This window comes from Podarcis tiliguerta, assembly GCF_965153285.1.
Source record: "Podarcis tiliguerta genome assembly, chromosome: 13".
Lineage (NCBI taxonomy): Eukaryota > Metazoa > Chordata > Lepidosauria > Squamata > Lacertidae > Podarcis > Podarcis tiliguerta.
In genome coordinates this window covers 4,174,007-4,195,062 of record NC_139546.1, presented here as the reverse complement: position 1 = coordinate 4,195,062, position 21,056 = coordinate 4,174,007, and the positions used below count along the sequence as shown (strand labels likewise).

Here is a 21,056-nt window from a genome sequence, read left to right as displayed (position 1 = left end):
GATGCGGCCCAATCGCCTTCTGAATCCGGCCCGTGCATGGTCTGGGAACCAGCGTATTTTTACATGAATAGAATGTGTCCTTTTATTTAAAATGCATCTCTGGGTTATTTGTGGGGCATAGGCATTTGTTCATCCCCCCCCCCCCAAAATATAGTCTGGCCCACCACATGGTCTGAGGGACAGTGGACTGGCCCATGGATGAAAAAGGATGCTGAGCCCTGTCTAGGAGTTTGAAGGCCAATTCACAGTTCAGTTTTTTGGGACTCTGGTATAAACTGCACACCTGGATTTAAATGGCAAAACACACACAAAACATTCATTAATTGTGAATGGTGCATGTACATTATAAGTTGGATTTTGGAGAAAAGTATGTTCCTGCTAACACTTTTGCTGGTGAAAATCCCACCTTTTAAATATATGTGCCATTCACAATTGATGTGTATTCTTCCATTTCAACTTAGGCACTTTTCGGATGCAAGTTTGTGATGTTATCTCCTAATGGTTTAACTTCTCCTCATGACTATTTACTTCAGTTCTCTCCAAACCTACAGATGACAACTGATGGAAGGAAACCTCTGAAAGTCACCACAGAGCTCTTAAGTTTTTCAAAACCCTTTCTTTGTTCTTGAGAAGGCAGTTTATTTTACTTTGTCTGGAACAGTCTGGGAAACCCTTACAAGGGATTCAAAAAACTTTTGTGTCTTCTGCTTCTCATGCAATATTATCTGCTTTCAGAAAAGTGCAGGTCTTCTAAAATCTCAGTATGGCCTACACGTCTGACAAGCCTGGTGGACTTTGGTTTATTTGTAGAACATTTCTATGCTGCCAAATTACAAAGCTGCACAGAACAGTATGTTCAGGTTCTGATCATCTTGTCAGCTCTGAATGAAGGGCTTGATGGGGACTGTATGTGGAGGTCAAGCACTTGTATCTTGATCTCAGCCAGATGGTACTTTATGGTCTTATTCCCAAGAGAGGTACCAAAGAGAGGTTTGATAAAACACCTGACAGCTGCTCCATAAACTAACTACCCTAAGTAACTGTACTGTTGTAAAAGTCATAATACATTTCTGGCATTAGGGGGCAGGGAAATCTAAAAAGGTTTTCTTATACGCATAGTGAATTCAAGGCTGTGACTTAGATCCTTTTGCCAACAGACAGGACCAAGCCTTAAACCTTTTCTGCATGAAAGTAAATATATCTGAGAGAGGACAAACTTTTGTATTTGCTACCGCCTTTTGCTTTTGAGTAGACATGCTATTGTGGGGACACAGGTGGCGCTGTGGGTTAAACCACAGAGCCTAGGACTTGTCGATCAGAAGTTCGGCAGTTCGAATCCCTGCGACGGGGTGAGCTCCCGTTGTTCGGTCCCAGCTCCTGCCAACCTAGCAGTTCGAAAGCACAAAGTGCAAGTAGATAAATAGGTACCGCTCCAGCGGGAAGGTAAACAGCGTTTCCGTGTGCTGCTCTGGTTCGCCAGAAGCGGCTTAGTCATGCTGGCCACATGACCCGGAAGCTGTCTGCGGACAAACGCCGGCTCCCTCGGCCAATAAAGCGAGATGAGCACCGCAACCCCAGAGTCGGTCACGACTGGACCTAATGGTCAGGGGTCCCTTTACCCTTTACCTTTAGACATGCTATTGCCTCGGTAAAGGTACCCCTGCCCGTACGGCCCAGTCTTGACAGACTCTAGGGTTGTGCCCCCATCTCACTCAAGAGGCCGGGGGCCAGCGCTGTCCGGAGACACTTCCGGGTCACGTGGCCAGCGTGACAAAGCCGCATCTGGCGAGCCAGAGCCGCACACGGAAACGCCGTTTACCTTCCAGCTTGTTAAGCGGTCCCTATTTATCTACTTGCACCCAGGAGTGCTTTCGAACTGCTAGGTTGGCAGGCCGAACAATGGGAGCACACCCCGCCACGGGGATTCGAACCGCCGACCTTTCAATCGGCAAGCCCTAGGCGCTGAGGCTTTTACCCACAGCGCCACCCGCGTCCCTATTGCCTCGGTACAGGTACACTAAAATCCCTTCTAAAAAAATCTCAGAGGAAAAAAACAGTCACATGCAAACCAAGGAAGGCCAAACACAGCTTCAAAATGAACCAGGAAGTCTCCATTTTTGTTGTATGGAGAAAGGAGTTCCTGGGTTATGTTAGTGCTGTTTTGGGTTCTTCTCCAATATGTGTATAACTCGGAATTTATGCCTCGCACTCATCGGTGCTGTTTTTCTAGAAAAAGAGGTGCTGAAACTCATGGTGAACTTGTTAGTGCCAGAGAGGTGCCAGAACTGAGTTTTGGTGAGTTCCCACTGAAAAAAAGTCCTGGCACTTGTCAATCAGAGCTAAGACTTCACTTATTGGCTAAAACACTGAAAAGTGCTCATACCTCACAAAGCGTTTGCTTCAAATGGTGTCTGCCCGTTTTGTTGCACAGCTTTCATTCTAAAAAAGCTAGATGCTTACTTATTTTCTTAATGAAAGCTCAGAGCCTTTTATAGGTTCTGGGCCTCTTACAGCTGAACCTCTGCATTCCCTCTCCTGCTCCTACTCACATGAGGAAGAAACATCTTTGATAAGCTGAAGAAGAAAAAACAGCATAAAGAATGATCAGGGGAAGGGCTCGAATGAGTTGGGAAATATTAATTTAATATTTGCAACCGTATAAATCGCCACTGGTGGTGCAACAATGATGATGCACCTCAGGATAGGCAGAAAGTATGTGTATTATTATGGATTAGACCTACAGAAAGAAGACATCCATCCTAGAGAATTTAATGGTGTTTTAACCAGAACGTATCCTGAGCTTACACTCAGAAATCACTTCACAGTCGACAGGAGACAGAGAGGAGATATGACAGCCATCTTCAAATATCTCAAGGGCTGCCACATGGAAGATGCAGCAAGCTTGTTTTCTCCTGCTCTGGAGGGGAGGACCCAAAGCAATGGCTTCAAGCTACAAGAAGGGAGATTCCGACTAAACATCAGGAAGAACTTTCTGACAGTAAGAGCTGTTTGACAGTGCAATGGACTTCCTCAGAAGGTTGCGGTCTCTCCTTCCTTGGAGGTTTTTAAGCAGAGGTTGGAGGGACATCTGCCATGGATGCTTTAGTTGAGATTCCGGCATTGCTGGGGGTTGGACTAGATCAGGCATAGGCAAACTCGGCCCTCCAGATGTTTTGGGACTACAACTCCTATCATTCCTAGCTAAGAGGACCAGTGGTCAGGGATGATCGAAACTGTAGTCTCAACACATCTGGAGGGCCGAGTTTGCCTATGCCTGGACTAGATGATCCTTGGGGTCCTTTACAACTCTATAATTTTATGGCCACATGCTTAGCAGGAGAACGCTGATGGTTGTAAGCCTTGGTTTTACATATTTTGCTTTTTTGTTCTGCTGTAACTTTTGACTTTGGATCAATGTTGTGAACACTTCATTGTAGGGAACACTTTCCAGTGGAAATATTTTGTCAGCAAAAAGGATGGGCGGGTTAAGATTAGTTATCTCCTTGACACCTAAATCAGAAAACACGATCAGGAGACTTGCGTTTGTTTTTGTCTTCCTTCAGAAAGGAAGGGAAGTTTCCTTTGATTGCAAGGTCTTGTGTGACATATCATCTTAACCTTTCTCGCGTAACACATTTCCTTTGTTCCCTCAACGTTGAATGGCATCTCTCGTGCATCTAATACTCTCCTGTGAGTAAGAATAGGGTTTTTTCCTCCTTTTCGAGGCAGGATGCTGTGAATCAGTTTCTCCCATTTGGAGCAAGCGATGGCTCAGGATGCACATTTCCTTCTGCAAAGTTTTCCAGTCTAGCTCCCAGTTATTTTAAGCACCTTCAGGATAGGAAACCTAAGTCAGTTTCCATTGAAGAAGCAACATTGGTGGTGCTGTAAAAATAATAATATGAACTGACATCTTGCAGTCAGTTGCAAAATGGGACTGGAGGGCCCAGGGAGGCCATTGAGGAGAGTTTCACTAAGGAATTTGTTGCAGAGTAACACTGTACTCTAAACCATTTAAAACTACTCCAAACTGTAATTTATATGCTTTTATTCATTTACAGTGGTACCTCAGGTTAAGTACTTAATTCGTTCCGGAGGTCTGTACTTAACCTGAAACCGTTCTTAACCTGAAGCACCACTTTAGCTAATGGGGCCTCCTGCAGCTGCCGCACCGCTGGAGCACGATTTCTGTTCTCATCCTGAAGCAAAGTTCTTAACCTGAAGCACTATTTCTGGGTTAGCAGAGTCTGTAACCTGAAGCGTATGTAACCCGAGGTACCACTGTATATAAAAAATTACAGCCTATGTGCTACTCAGGGCAGCTAACAAATAAAACCAACCATAATTTTATTTATTTATACATACTATAAAATAGTAAAAACACAGATAAGTTTCAGGTGCCAAAGCAGCATCAGATTTTTGCCATATGGTGAAACACCGAAAAAGAAGGGAGACTGACCGATTCTCTTGGGCCAAAGAATATCCCAGTTTAGGTACTGCCACATAGAAGGCCCTTTCTCTAGTCTCTACCATAGCTGGAATATGGAGAAGAGCCCTTCTGCCAGGTGGTCCCAAAGTGCTGGTGCCGAAATTTAAAGCCCTAAACAGCCTTGGCCCTGTATACCTGAAGGAGCGTCTCCACCCCCATCATTCAGCCCGGACACTGAGGGCCTTCTGGCAGGCTACAAGGAACCAAGCAGAGAGCCTTCTTGGTGGTGGTGCCCACCCTATGGAATGCTCTCCTATCAGATGTCAAGGAGATGAGTAACTATATAACCTTTAGAAGACACCTGAAGGCAGCGCTGTATAGGGAAACTTTTTAATGTGCAATGTTTTATTATGTTTTTATGTTAGAAGCTGCCCAGAGTGGATGGGGCAACCCAGTCAGATGGGTGGGGCACTACTACTACTACTAATAAATACATAATAACAACAATAATACAGTAGCTTGAACCTAAGGCAATTAAGGCTTTAAAGGTCATCACAACTACTTTGAGCTGTTCCTGGAAACAAGTCCATGAGCAGCGCAGCCCTTGAAGGGCAGGTGTAATATGACTTTGTACAACAAAAACTGAGAAGTATAGTTTTTGTAAGAATGCTGAGACAGCTTTGTTAGCGATCCCTGGCTATCCTCTTCACAAAACTACCATCTCACTTTTGCTTGGTTGGCAATCAGAACGCAAACAGGTTTGAAGCTTGTTCATATCTGTAGCCTAGACATGCTTGTGTGTGAGTTGTTTTACTATAAGCTGCTGAGACGCATGCTTGAAGAACAGCCGATAAATAATATAAATCACATCGATAAATCAAATCAAATAAATGAATATAAATCATCGAATCAAAGAATTGTAGAGTTGGAAGGGACCACAGGAGTCATCTAGCCTCAGCTTTCCATTTTGTAAAGAAAACTCACGTTCATCCATGTATAAATGACACTCACGCATAACAGGACCAAATTCATTGTCACAAAGGAAAGACAAGTCACAAATGACAGCTAAAATTTACTGAATGTATATGAATACATATAGAAGATGTTCCCTCTGCCAGCTGGGACTCTTCTGGTTTTGTCAAGGAAACGGAACGTGTTTCTTTATTTAATCTAAAAAAGACAGCCTTAGCACAGTGGCTCATAGAGTCCTAACCTCTCTAATTAATAGAAGAGAGAAAGAAAGGAAAAACTCACTTCCAAATAAGTTCAATGGGACTAAATTAATGCCAAAGCATTACACTTTTATTTTATGTTTTAAGAAAAATCAGATCTTTACAGCACAGGTGGACAACCTGTGGCCCAGCGACCACATGGCTCCCAATCTCATTGTATGCAGCCCCTCTGCTTCCTGAAACTGCTCTATTTTTCCATGCCACCAGAGTTCCTTCCTTCCTTCTTCCCTTCCCTTCCTCTATGTATCCCTCCTAATTTTTCTGGCATTTAAAAGTGTTTTTCTTCTTTCTATGGCTGGAATGTAGCCTGCTATATAAATGTAAGATTCACATCTGTTGCCCAACCCACTGCTTGCCACTGGCTTTGCCCATGAGGAAATACGGTCCTGAAGCAGCAGATGTTTCCCCAAACATCCATGCAAACCTTGGCTTTACTGCACTTTGCAGATATTGTGTCTTTTTACAAACTGAAGGACTGGAGTAGCTCCTGCTGCTCCTTATGAAGATATTACGACTCATTGAAGGCTCATTATTGTTAGCATATTTTAACCATAATGTATTTTAAAATTATGGTGTGTCCATCTTAAAAAGCAGAGACATCACCTTGCCAACAAAGGTCAGTATAGTTAAAGCCATGGTTTTCCCAGTAGTGATGTATGGAAGTGAGAGCTGGACCATAAAGAAGGCTGATCGCCGAAGAATTGATGCTTTTGAACTATGGTGCTGGAGGAGACTCCTGAGAGTCCCATGGACTGCAAGAAGACCAAACCTATCCATTCTTAAGGAAATCAGCCCTGAGTGCTCACTGGAAGGACAGATCCTGAAGCAGATGCTCCAATACTTTGGCCACCTCATGGGAAGAGAAGACTCCCTGGAAAAGACCCTGATGTTGGGAAAGATGGAGGGCACAAGAAGAAGGGGACGACAGAGGACGAGATGGTTGGACAGTGTTCTCGAAGCTACAAACATGAGTCTGACCAAACTGCGGGAGGCAGTGGAAGACAGGAGTGCCTGGCGTGCTCTGGTCCAGGGGGTCACAAAGAGTCGGACACGACTAAACGACTAAACAACAACAACAACAACAATGTCTGTTGTATTTTAAAACATAATGCTACTGCACACTTAAAAGACTATAGCGTAAACATAACTTGTATATGTACTGGGAAACCAAATATATTGTGCGACTCGCTTCATTGTGTGATATTGACTCTACTGTGGTGGTCTGGAAAGCCATTTCGCTTCCCAGGGAAATGGAGTTGCAGGCTGGAGATGAGCCCGCCCCCTGCGCGGGGGTGTGGCTACCCCCCGTGTCATAGGGAGTCCCCTCCGTGTCACGCTCCCAGGCTGACCAATCTGAGTGGCAGGGGGTGTGGCATGCTCTATTTAGGCAGCCCACGGACAGAAACTTGCCCCTTTTTCTGGTTCCTGCTCGCGCAGTTATCCCTGGCTCCCTCCCGCCCTAAGATTAGGCTCTTATCCTTTGACCTTGCTATGGACCTCGGTTGGTCGTCTGTCGAAGGAGTCTGGTAGGAATTTTTTCCACTTGGCAAACTGGCACCAGCCATTTGGTTTTTAGCCTACCTCGAAGCAAATCATCACAACTTTGTAAGGTTTGGTGGTTAGGCATTGGAGTATTAGGTTGGGAGGGAGGGGAGGTAGTGGCCATCACCCACCCCTCCTAATTCAAGGGTATTCCGTTAAAGGAATCTGGGGGACGTGAATCTGTCTGAAGCCCAGGTGGGGGCTAGGGCCATGGCACGACCCCTATCGATGACCCTGGGGGAGCGCGAGTTGGTTTGCATCGACGAGGCTCCCCCTACTGGTGGATAACCCTTCTGAGACTTCCTGCAGGTGGGTAGAAGTCAGATATAGGTGATTCGGTTCCAGTGCCTAAGCCAATACCACTCACATTCTGTAACCAATAAAGTTGTGTCCTTTTTTAGCCCATTAACCTAAAATACTGGTGTCAAGTGTCTTTATTCCAACAAAGGGGAGAGTTTGGGGCTTTGCCACGCAACTGAACCTACAGTATCTCCGAGGTATGCCTGAATACATCTGTTAACTAAAGATATATTTCTCTGTTAGCAGTTAACCAGCGGGATGGCTGGATTGGCTCCATCAATTCACCTGTGCAGCTCCAGGCTCATAGGTGCCCGACCCCACTCCAGTCTTATCCAGGTAAGCTGCAGCAACACGGAGCCAGGAGGGCAGCTCTGCAGCTCAACTCCACCCGACAGACTACCTCTAGTTATATGTAAAATGCATTAAGAGCTTGGAATAGGACTTCAAATAAATAGTTTTAACTTTCTTTGATAACTGGGCTTACTTCAAAGTAAATGTGCGCATACTACTGCAGCCTCAGTCATGCCTAACTTTAGGAAGATTAAGGGTCAAGATAAAGAGTTTCCTGATATGTGTACTACCCTGTCACAGAATATGTTCAAAGCTTTATGAAGCCTATCATATATATATATATTTAAATTTCTATTCTGTATTTTTTTCTTGGTTCTTAAGAAAATGCCTTCCACTGAGAAAGAATTTCTGTCTCTCCCTTTTTAAAATATATTTTCATTTTCCTATTAAAAAAAAAAAAAAAATCATGGAGTCTCTCTGAAAATAAACATGTTCTCCCATTGCAGGATATTCCTGTTAGTAACAGTTGTACACAAATAAACGTCTGTAAACAAACATCTTATCTTTTTATGGAAGGAAGTCAATTAATAAGGAATTGACGTTCTTCCTTGGGGATGGAATGCAAGTTCATCCCCATAAACTAAAGAAATAAATGAACACGCTGGCATTTTCGCAGACTGGATAACCTAGACACCTTTAAGTTTTGTCTGTTGGTGTTTCCAAACAAACAGTACCCCTGTTGCTTCCTTCCTGTAGAATGCTGCCTTTTTTTCCTTTCCCCCTGAGAGCTGATTTCCATGTTATGAGTTTCATTCAGGAGAGTTAGTCCTGTTGATGTGGAGTAAACTTATTCTGGTGTCTACATTAAGGCAAACAGGTAGGCCAAACCAGATTCTGTGACTTAACTATACTGTACCTAAATACAAGCACATCCAGCAATGTTTTTGTCACAGAAGGAGCTTGCAAGTATACTCTCTCATAACTAAGAGCAAGGCAAATGTAGCTCCTGGTAGATGGGGTGTGTAGAAAAAGAATTTGGCCTGTTTCTGGTTGTTTTTTCAGTCATAAGGAGTCTATAGTATTTAGCCTGACCTGTTGCATCCAGGCCTCAGCAATGCAAATTATTACAAAGAGAAAAGCTACTAAACTTCCTTTTCATAACTACATGTTCAGCAATTCAGAGTTTCAGAAATACACAAAACATCACAAAATCAGGCTAAAGGTATTGATCTAAAATATTTTTGAACTTTCCTCATGGGCCAACATGGCTACTTTTGCTTTTTACAGAATCACACTGTTGTTAATCTCCCACTTAGGATACCACCGCCTGTGTCTAATGAAATGGGTGCTAGTTCTTTGATATTTTTGCTACAAAAATCTAACATGGATACTCCTCTGGAATTCTGACTGGTATAAACTATTTTTGGAACAGAATTTACTTATCAGACACAATATTATAAAAACACTATATTAGCTTTGATCGTGCAAAAGTGCTCTGAAGTTAACTTTATTTACGTCATCTCCCTAAGGACATTGTAATTTAGGGGCATTTTAGAGTACCTAAAATACTTAACATGAAAGCAATGTCCTAAATTTTAGGAAGGTACAAGAAACAGGTACCCAGATCTAATAAGAAAGAAAGCTTACTTTTTTGGGTCTGAAACGTAAGAAACGCCTTCATGACATGATCTACTTGGTGGCGGTCCTCCATTTAAGGAATGCCCTCCCTAGTGAGATGCATCAGACTCCCTCACTGTTGACTTTTAGGAGAATTTAAAAAACACTCCTATTTAACTCAGCCATTTGATGGCTTTCCTGTTTACCTAAGCATTTGATGGTTGAAAGTTCTGTTCCCAGCAACCCTGAATTTAATAGTAAAGGTACCCCTGAATTTAATAGTAAAGGGACCCCTGACCATCAGGTCCAGTCACGGACGACTCTGGGGTTGCAGCGCTCATCTCGCTTTATTGGCCGAGGGAGCCGGCGTACATGTGGTCATGTGGCCAGCATGACTAAGCCGCTTCTGGCAAACCAGAGCAGCGCACGGAAACATCGTTTACCTTCCCGCTGGAGTGGTACCTATTTATCTACTTGCACTTGATGTGCTTTCGAACTGCTGGGGTGACAGGAGCTGGGACCGAGCAACGGGAGCTCACCCCAACCCGGGGATTCGAACCGCCGACCTTCTGATCGGCATAGGTGACTGCTTTTAAGAGTTTTAATGTTTTTAGAAAGTTGTTTTAACCTGTTTTTTAGAAGGTTGCTTTTAACTATTTTAGCAGTTTTTATTGAATTGTTTTAGAGTATGGACATGTTTGCCGCCCAGGGCTCCTCTGGAGGAAGAGGCAGGATATAAATTTAATTCAAGGATCTAACTCAACAATAAAAGGAGCTGCTACCACTCTGCATCTCCTTCACCACCTATAATGTTTTCATGTAGCCTAGGAATGTGTGTGTCACAGGAAAAGCATGGGAGACACACACACACACCATAAAAGATCACAAGGTTCATTCAGATCTTCCTTTTCCTCTCAGAACCAGCTACTCAAAAATACGGACACAGGGGTTTGAATCTACCGTGGGAAGCCTAAATAACGTGCCATGTGGTCACTCTGTACTTCCCAGAGGAGGAAGGAACACAAAAACATTCCAAGCCCAGGAGTTCCTTTCAGCATACTCCAGACATTTCTGTTTTGACTACTTAATCTCAAGCATTTTCTTGGCCAGGCATAGGCAAACTCAGCCCTCCAGATGTTTTGGGACTACAATTCCCATCATCCCTAGCTAACAGGACCAGTGGTCAGGGATGGTGGGAGTTGTAGTCCCAAAGCACCTGGAAGGCCGTGTTTGCCTATGCCTGTTCTAGGCTGAATAATGATATGAAGACTAGCACTCACTGCTCTAAATGCCCCTAGGCCAAATTTTGCAAACAGGTTCATTTATTTAAAACACTTATATGCTTGCCCTTAATCCAAATCAGGGTCCAGGGCCAGCAAGGTATAGACTGTGCTGAGTTTTCGTGATTCAGTTTGCACTTTGCTATACAGTCCTTACCTGACTCTCTGCTTTCTCTGGACTGCTCGTCTCCCCGCCCTGCATCTGAGGAATCACCACTGGGGGTGGAGGAGCTCTCCTCTTTTTCATTTCGGTGCTTCCAGTAATTCCTGAGATGTTCCCCAAAGACTGTGATGGACCCAAAGTAAAGGAACGTGAATCCACTGAAGAAGAATATGGAGCTGTTGCAACTCCCTGTAAGTAAATAAATTCACAACCTCATTAAAATCTCTTGAATATGACATTTCACAGTCAGTCTCTAAAATATATATCTTGGGAGGGGGGAATGCCCCCTCACACTAACCCATCTTGAACACCTTCCTCTTGTGTTTTTAGATGCGTTAGATGTTGCTGCTAATACAACGTGTTGAAGAAATGAACCTATGCTGCCAATTCTCGTAGTAGACCCGTATAAAGTAAGTGGCACATAAGCGGCACACAAAACACTACCAAACCATTCTATGTTCTAAATCTTATATTAATAATCCAAAAATTGAGAGAGCTATGTACAAGATCTACTATAGAAGCCACAAACAGAAAACTCATTCAAATTGTGCCCAAAAGGCAGATTCAGTCTTTATAGTTCCTTTAGCCAGGCTCCTGTAGATATCAACAAAGGTAAGTTTGATCAAACTTATCAACAAGACTTATCTAACTCTTGTGCGTCACATCACCAACACTTCGTTTGATTAAACTTATCCTCGTTGATATCTAACCCTTGATAGCAACATCATCAACACTTCGTTTGATCAAACTTACCTTTGTACGGAGCCTGGCTAAAGGAACTTTAAAGACTAAATCTTCCTTTTGGACACAATTTGAATGAGTTTTCTGTTTGTGGCTTCTGTAGTAGATCTTGTACATAGCTCTCTCAATTTTTGGATAATTAATGTAAGATTTAGTACGTAGAATGGTTTGGTAGTGTTTTGTGTGCCGCTTACTTTATACTGGGCTAATACAATGTGGCCAAATCTCCATGAAGAGGGAAGTCACTCTCCCACTTCCCTCACCTGTCTGGATCCCACCTTCTCAAAGGATGGAGAGCAACAGGCCAAGGGGAGCTGCGTATGCCAGAGTGTGAGAGCTGGGCTGATGCTGGAAGCTGGATACACAGAGACATGTCTTGCTGTGTGCTGGACTTTGGGGTTCCCCTGGAAACCTGGTGGGAAAATCAAAGGGGGTTCCTAGGCAGAAACTTTGTGCCTGAGCAGAATGGGGTGCTGTCCCATGAAGGAGACAGGAGGAAGCTAATGGGAGCTGGTGGAGGCCTTTATAAATTAACATCATTTACAGCTTCACTCCATCAGAGATGGGCCTTCATTGGTATGCTCTAAACATGCCTCACTATCATCTTACAGACATTAAAAATTCATGAAAAATATGGATTCAGTCCCCAAGAACTCATCCATGTCCTTTAAAGGACAAGGATAAATATCTTTGAGCAAATATGTTAGAATTCTAAGAACAAAAATTTAATTCTAAATCATGCAAGAAGAACATGTTTAATATTTAAAACTTAAACATGACATAAAAATGCCACTTGTGAATATCTTTGTATGCACTTGATTTCTTCTTATATCTCGTTCCATTCATACTAAATTTCCTTTCTTCATGACTGACACACAATGAAGCTTCCTTTCCAGTCAGCTAGCCACAAATCCCACAAGACAGGCCAGTGCAGATATTACACCCCGACCCTTTGACAATGATACAGGCCAAGGCCACAATTAACGCATGTGAAAAGTGGAGATGCAAAAACTGAAAGTGGCAACATCGACTTCACTAGACAAAATGTGATACAAATGTCTACCCTTTGAAAGCATGCGTAGTAGGATACAGAAATATTCAGGAGAGGGTTACCTGGATTGGACAGCTTTAAAGGGGAATCAAGCAAATTCATGGATGATACAGCTGTCTGGATGATTACAATGGCTGGATGATTTCCAGTATCAAGAGGAGTGTGCTTCTGAATACCAGTGGAAGCATCTCCCTTGGAAGGTGGTGGACTCTCCTTCACTGGAGGTTTTTAAAAAGCTGGATGGCCATCTGTCATGGATGATTTAGCTGAGATTCCTGCATTGCAGGGGGTTGGACTAGACAACCCTTGAGGTCCCTTCCAACTCTACCATTCAGTGAGTGCTACTGTACTCATGTCTACAGGCAACTGCTTGACCACTGGGAGAACAGCATTCTGGCCTATATATACTTTTAGTCTCATCTAAGCAGGTACACCGGTAGGCTTGTGCTGAGAATCAAGCGCCATCGTGGCTTATGATTCTCATTATCAGAAAATATACAAGCCATAGTTTACTAATTCAGATGAAACAGCAAACTGTACCTTGCCACAAACTGGGATTGAAAATTGCTAATTTCTGCACACAAGAGGAGGAAGTACAGTGGTACCTCTGGTTGCAAACGGGATCCGTTCCGGAGGCCCATTCGCAACATGAAAAGAGTGCAACCTGAAGCGCCATATCTGCGCAGGTGCGCAGCGCAATTTGGTGTTTCTGCGCATGCGCAAAGCGTGTTTTAGCGCTTCTGCGCATGCGGTGAAACCCAGAAGTAACCCTTTCCGGTACTTCCGGGCTGCCGCGGGACGCAATCTGAAAAAACGTAACATGAAGCAAACGTAACATGAGGTATGACTATATACAAGTCCAAATCTCATCTGAATGTAGTCTTTCTCTGGCAAACTGTATGTTATCCCAATTTCTCTCAGACAATTTGAACTCAGCTCAGACGCTCCACTAAACTTAGAAACAGACAAGACATGAAGTGGGAGATTCATTATAATTTTATTTTATTTTAAACATCAAAGTACCCAAGTGATCAGTTAGCAGTCTTTGTGCTCTAAGCCTCTTGTACTTGAATAAGGTCCTGATTTGGTTTTATTTAAATTTAGAATATTTAGACTATTACTCCTCTCCCATCCAAGGTTTGCTAATCTCTGTCGCCAGCTGCTCAAAATGTTTACATTTGAAGGACTCTATCTATATGACCTTAACGAATCTCTACTCAGTATCTGATCTTAACAGATGCCAGACGGAAGGCAAAAAAATGTCTCCTTCTGGAAACTCTTGATTAATTGTCTTGAATGTGTTTTTAACCCCAGTTGGTCAAATATATTTCCATTAGGATTTTAAACAATGCAAACCAGTTACTACAACTGGTAGGCCAGTTTCTAGTATTATCTGAAACTCTGTGGATCCAACATAAAAACCTGGAGTTGGAATTCAATTACACCAGAGTATGTCATTAGCAAACTGAGATTCTACTAAATTTTATGTTAACTGTGCAACACCTATATTAATTACAAAGCTGATGATCATCACCTCCCACTTTCATAGTCTGAATCCAAGACTATTTTAGCCATGCCTAAGTATCTGGGGATGACCAGCAGGATTTTTGCTATCTTTCTTTGACCATTTTAGGTTTTTAGCAAATCTTTGCCCTTGCCTACCATTCCTTTCCAAGCTTTTGTAACATTTTATATGTGACAATCCTGTGCCAAATTGTCTGTTCCCATGGAACTTGTTAGCCCGACCCCAGTATTTCGCAAACCTGAATTCGTTGGGTGGGCTGGGGGGGGTGTGGTACATCTGAGGGGGCAATAGAGGAGAGCCACTTGACTCAAATGAGAAGAGTCCATGCCAACATATAGAGGACATAAATAAATAAACAAACAAACTTTGGAACACTGATCTTTTTCATATATTTATGTTTCTATACAGTGGTGCCCCGCAAGACGAATGCCTCGCAAGACGGAAAACCCGCTAGATGAAAGGGTTTTCCGTTTTCCGATGCGCTTCGCAGGACGAATTTCCCTATGGGCTTGCTTCGCAAGACGAAAATGTCTTGCGAGTCTTGAGATTTTTTTTCACTCCCCACCCCCTTTTTCTAAGCCGCTAAACCGCTAATAGCCTTTTAGCAGCTAAGACGCTAAGCCGCTAAGCCTTTAATAGCCACTAAACTGCTAATAGCGCTAATCCGCTAATAGGGTTGCTTCGCAAGACGAAAAAACCGCTAGACAAAGAGACTCGCGGAACGAATTAATTTCGTCTTGCGAGGCACCACTGTACTTGATAAGTATATCCCAGGTCGATTTATTTTTACTGAATGTACTTTTCATGGTCTAATTTAATTTTAATGACATAAAGAAACTTGCTAAGTTGGTTATTTGAGTGTATTCCCTGTGGGGAGTATATAATATAATGGGGGGGAGGAGGGGAGAGAGAGACCTTGTTAGTCTTTTGCAGCAAAGACACCAAGGGTCTAACAAATTTACAAAGACTAACAAATTTAAATCATAAGGTTTTGTGAACAAAAAAGCCCCAAACAAATCTATGAGATAGTGAATAACCACCACCCCTCTTCTTTGTTGTTGGTTAAACAGGACTGAGTTCCATCAGAACTATGAAATAAGACAATTGCACCTCAAATTGCTTGCACTTAGTGCTTGATTAATATTATTGCATCAGCACCACCCAGAGGCCATGTTAGTACTTACATCAAGGTACGGTTCACTTTCTGTTGTGGACTTTAAAGGTTCTTCACTGCCATAATCCCCAACCGTCCTCATCATTGAACACTCTTCTGCCTAGAGAACAAATAAACACTCTATATGACCACTCCAGAAGTGGTAAATACATTACACGCTGCTAGCTAAAAACAACAGACCATTAAAACACACCATGGATGGGAAAGCTAGGAACCATTTGCCTAATATCTGGGAAAGCAGGCCATGATGGGAGCTGAAACCAGGACTGGAAAGGATTCCAGTTCATGCTACATTCTGGAGTGAACCTTCCCCTTTTGCTCTCCTCAGACCCATGCTAGGCTCAAAATGCTAATCTGTGGATTACGCCACATAATCAATGGAATGAACTGTGTGTGGGTCCACACAGCATTTACGGGGTGACTGGCTCTTTATTTCTTCAGAATACCAGCTGACAGAAACCACAGGAGGGGAGAGTCTCATTTCTTTTGACCTGGTCCTCACCCATAGAGAGGAACTGACTGATGAAGCAAAGATTTCAGGGAACTTTGGGAGGAAGTGATCATGTCCTCTTGGGTGTCAAAAGGGAAAGCCGAGTATAGCAAGATATGGATTCAAGACTTGAAGAAGGCTGGTTTCAAAAAGCTGACGGAACTACTGAGTGAGATTCCATGGTCAGAAACGCTCAAAGAGAAAAGAGTGCAAGATGGATGGGAGTTTCTTAAAGGTAAAATATTGAACGCACAAAGGCAGACAATTTCAACAAGAAAGGAAAGTTGGAGGCACCTAAAGAAACTGGTGTGACTGCATAACAAGCTTACGGATGAGCTGAGATGAAAGAAGGGTATGTCTAAGAAATGGAAGAAAGGAGAAATCATGAAGGAAGAGTCTACAGAAGTAGCCAACAGTTGCAGGGTGAAGTTCAGGTGAAGCTCAGAATGAACTCAGGCTTGCAAGAGGAGTTCAAAATAAGAAAAATGTTTCTTTGGCTATGTTTGAAGCAAGAGGAAGAACAAGCAAGTAGTAGGTCCCTTGCATGGAAAAGATGGAGAAATGTCACTGGGTGCCAGAACCGCTAAAACCTCCTTGCCTCTGCTGTCATTCAAAAGGAAAGAAGGCCCAAGCTGGTGAAAGCAGAATCATAGAATTGTACTAGATGACCCAAGTTCTTCCTGATGTTTTGTCAGAATCTACTTTCTTGTAACTTGAAGTAATTGGGTTCAAGTCCTATCCTCCAGAGCAGGAGTAAACAAATTTGTTCCATCTTCCATGTGACATCCCTTAAGATATTTGAAGATGGCTATCATATCTCCTCTCAAATCTCCTCTTTTACAGGCTAAATATACCCAGCTCCTTCAACCGTTCCTCATCAGGCTTGGTTTCCAGACCCTTGATCATCTTGGTTGCCCTCCTCTGCACATGTTTCAGCTCGTCAATATCCTTCTTAAATTGTCGTGCCCAGAACTGGACACAGTATTCCAGGTGTGACCTGACTAAGGCAGAACAGAGTGGCACTGTTACTGCCCTTGATCGGGACACTCATCTTTTGTTGTTGCAGCCTAGAATAGCATTAGCTTCTTTTTTGCTGCTGCTGCTGCTGCATCACACTGTTGACTCATGTTCAGCTTGTGGTCTACTAAGACCCCTAGATCCTTTTCGCATGTACTATTGGCAAGCCAGGTGTCTCCCACCTTACACTGCTTTCCAACTGCTCTTGCACTGTGCCTCTGAAGACTAGAGAGTGTCTGGAGTGAGGTGGCCAAGAAAACCATGGTTAGGCAAGGCTGTTAGGTTCATACATAGGGCCAAATCATAGTTAAAACAAACCACAGTTCAAAAAAAACCATCAAACCATGGCTTCACATCATGGTTGGTTGCCAGAAAACAAAACCATTCTTAGTCTGCTGGGCTGAGCTTAGGTGTTCAAACAAACCACACACTGACTAAAGAAAACCACAGTGGTATCCTGTGTGAATTAGGCCATACCTGTTAAAATAAGAGAAAGTGGTTTCCTGCTATCCATTCTTAGAACAGGCATCAGCAGTCACTTTGATTCATTAAGTTTGATTACAGCCATATACCTAACAGGTACAGCTATAAACAGGTACAGTGCACATGCAGCAATGGAAACAATTACTTTAATAAATTAAACTACCTGATAGTGTCTGTATGGTCTTGTCATGGCCTTTGGCTAGTACAATAAAGCTTATCTGCATCTACAATAAATGAGGGGAGACATTTACCTTAATGTTCATCTTATTAGTCTTGAAAAATCCCAGAAATCGTTTCTTTTCTTTTTCTGTTGTGTCACAGCTAGTTGAGTATCTTCTTGTTTCTGTAACACAACACAATGTGTCATAACTACTCCATCACAAATAATCAATTAAAGAATTTAAAAATCAGGTTACTAACTTTGAGGGTAGAAATCAGTGCTACACAGGTTTAACAAGTGCTATTTCAACTTTACACATTTGATGTCTGGTCGGTTGAAATCACACTAATTCAAAGCACAGAAGGCGGACAGCTTGAAAGCTCTTTTTGTACAGGGTTTTTCCAGCGCTTAAATGCTCCCCACAGAATGTAACCCCTGCACAGGAGGAGATCGTACTGTACACAGATTTATACACAAATTCATTCTAATCAAAGTTACTGCAGTATTAATTGCTCACAGGAGGGAGAGGTCATGCATTGTTTTTCCAAGATACTGATTTAGACCTAACTTTAGTTACTTGCATGTTAGTCTTAAACTTTGTTATTAAGCATTCAGGATTAGAACTACTACTAAAATTCTCATATAGTCACTACTGTATTTACCCAACCAAATGTATATGTAAGTTCATGATAGGTCAATATCAAATGTTTCTTTTTTTTAAATAGAAATTTATTAAATATTTTATACTTATAGAAGAAAAACAGTAAAGGCAAAACAATACACACATTCATTCAACAAACAATACATCAACAACAAAAGAAGTAAAAAAAGAAAAAATGCAACAATACAACCTAAGAAAAAAGAAGAAAAAAACTCAAAAACACAAATCCAAATTTTTGTATCCAGATCTTTCATTATTTCCTTGACTTCCTCACACCTCCCTTTTTTGTATTCTGGTTCAAATTATCTGATTCAACAAATCCTTTCCCTCTTCTTCAATTTAGTCTGTAGTTTATCATAACATAATTTAACTTTCAATTTCCCAATTTAACACATTAGCACTTAATGTTCATATAATTCTTAATAACACTTCTGCTAAAACCTTATAATTTCATTCCAATATTCATCTAGCATTCATCAATTTTGCAATATTTCTGTAAATATGCTTTAATTTTTTTCCAATCTTCCTCCGTCGACTCTTCTCCCTGGTCTCGGATTCTGCCAGTCATTTCCGCCATTTCCATATAGTCCATCAGTTTCATCTGCCATTTTTCCCGGGTGGGAAGCTCTTGTGTCTTCCAATACTTTGCAATGAGTATTCTTGCTGCTGTTGTAGCATACATGAAAAAGGTTCTATCTTTCTTTAACACCAATTGGCCGACCATGCCCAGGAGAAAGGCCTCTGGTTTCTTCAGAAAGGTATATTTAAATACCTTTTTCATTTCATTATATATCATTTCCCAGAAGGTCTTAATCCTTGGGCACGTCCACCAAAGATGAAAGAAAGTACCTTCCACTTCTTTACATTTCCAGCATTTATTGTCGGACAAATGATAGATTTTTGCAAGCTTGACTGGTGTTAAGTACCACCTATACATCATTTTCATTAAATTCTCCTTTAAGGCATTGCATGCCGTAAATTTCATACCGGTGTTCCATAACTGTTCCCAGTCAACCATCATAATGTTATGTCCAACATCTTGTGCCCATTTGACAATATCAAATGTTTCACCATGACACATTTGGTAATGAGGCCACAGACTGAACCTTGTTTAACTGTTCACATTTCTCTAGAAAAGTTGGATGAGAGTTTGCTGAATTGCTAAACTATGGGCCACATTATAGGTGACACCAAATAGTCTGGTGTGCCTGCCACATTAAACTATAGGTAGAATAAACCTATAGAATAAACCTTTAATGTAAGCAAGCCATGTTGCTGCATACTGCAGGAGTTTGGGAAATTTCACTCCTTACCAACTGCCACTACATTACAAGGAAGCAAGCCATGGTCTAGCTCCGGGGTAGGCAACCTAAGGTCCGGGGGCCGGATGCGGCCCAATCGCCTTCTCAATCCGGCCCGCGGACGGTCCGGGAATCAGCATGTTTTCACACAAGTAGAATGTGTCCTTTTATTTAAAATGCATCTCTGGGTAATTTGTGGGGCATAGGAATTCATTCATTATTATTTTTTCAAAATATAGTCCGGCCCACCACATGGTCTGAGGGACGGTGGACCGGCCCACGGCTGAAAAGGTTGCTGACCCCTGGCCTCTAGCTTGTTGTGTAATTCAAACGGAGGACTGTGCATTGTCTACCTCCAAACAAACCGCGAGCAGAAACCAAAGACAATGTCCCATCGCCATCTAGCTGCCAAGTCCGGTCAGCTTGTGTGCATGGAATGCAGTGGTGAATCATCTTGCCCTTTGCCTCTGGTGGAAATAAGTCTTGGAGCAGCCCTGCCGCCCCCTAATGCTTCTCTGCCCCAACCACCTTCTCCCCTCACTGCCCCTTTATTACTTGCAAACAGTGCCCCCTAAACCTGCTTTCTTGAGTGCCAAACTCTTGCTATGCTTAACAATGCATAAAGGGTGAAGCTGATGGCTACAAAAGGGGACCAGAAAATATCATCTGCATTGTGCATATATGTCTCAGTCTCAGTCAGTTTTATTGCACATAGCCAAAGGCTGCCGCAATGTACACAGAATTATTTGAAAATTAAAAGAAAATATACTGAATTGGTAAAAAAAGACTTAAAACATTTATATTATTAAAACATTACGTACTCTAAACAAAGCTATAAAAGTACCCCAATGTACAAATAAAAACATTAAACAATAAAATTCATAAGCTAAAATAATCACATGGTCACTAATGTTAAAAACAATATCAATTAATACAGTGTGCAATTTATACTCAGAGTTTGGTGACTAAGATAGAGCATAGCCTGAGGTAGATAGATAGGATCAAATAAATCCATCTCCTTTACAGTTAATGGCTACCTTGGCTATATAATTTGCTCTAATTTTCCTAGCAGCAGTTGCAAAAAGTGCTACCCGCCAGGTCACATACTTATCTGCATTGTGCATATATGATACACTCCACAATAAGTTCACAAATGTGTTACTAACTTTTTAAACCCATGTTTCCATAGAACGAAACCATTTCTTTTTCTTTTCTTTGTTTATTATTTCTTTATTCACTTTTTCAGTAACCGCCACCAAAGAAAGAAAATACATATGGTACAACGCAAAGCATAATTGCGCAGTCCAAGCACGGCTTATTAGCTGAATGAGTCCTTCCAGAGTGCCATGCATGGTTGGTGGCGCCACAGGTCTGTCTTCCTTCACCACAGAGGTAGCAAAACAACACCACTGTTCTCCAAAGTCACTGTCAAACCCACAAGCCCCTTTCAGTGGACTGGTATGATTCTTTAACACTGCAATTTTCCAAACACTTTGTCAAGGACAGACCCTCGTCTGTTCTCCAATACCTGCTAATTGTGCAACAGCAACCTTAAAGAATGCTAGCATATGTAAGTTATTATTATTATTACTATTACTA

General features: G+C 42.2%; 2 protein-coding genes and 1 long non-coding RNA gene across 31 annotated transcripts in view; 1 reads left to right on the top strand and 2 right to left on the bottom strand.

Annotated features, from left to right (window-relative positions):
* GALNT1 (polypeptide N-acetylgalactosaminyltransferase 1) overlaps positions 1–21,056 on the bottom strand; it is a 538,911-nt gene that overhangs the window by 432,385 nt on the left and 85,470 nt on the right. The window lies entirely within an intron of this gene.
* The window catches only part of LOC310661719, a 157,193-nt gene that overhangs the window by 70,286 nt on the left and 65,851 nt on the right, over positions 1–21,056 (top strand). The gene's annotated exons all lie outside the window — the stretch shown is intronic.
* COBL (cordon-bleu WH2 repeat protein) overlaps positions 1–21,056 on the bottom strand; it is a 104,011-nt gene that overhangs the window by 45,305 nt on the left and 37,650 nt on the right. For 27 of the 29 annotated variants that reach the window (XM_083407447.1, XM_083407464.1, XM_083407452.1 and 24 more), the window contains 3 exons: positions 17,587–17,678; positions 15,356–15,445; positions 10,849–11,043 (listed from right to left, as the gene is read on the bottom strand). In XM_083407447.1, the coding sequence (XP_083263573.1) occupies positions 10,849–11,043; positions 15,356–15,445; positions 17,587–17,678 (377 nt within the window). Of the gene's footprint in view, positions 1–10,848; positions 11,044–15,355; positions 15,446–17,580; positions 17,679–21,056 lie in introns of all 29 variants that reach the window. The other 2 variants (XM_083407460.1, XM_083407438.1) reach the window with 1 other exon arrangement.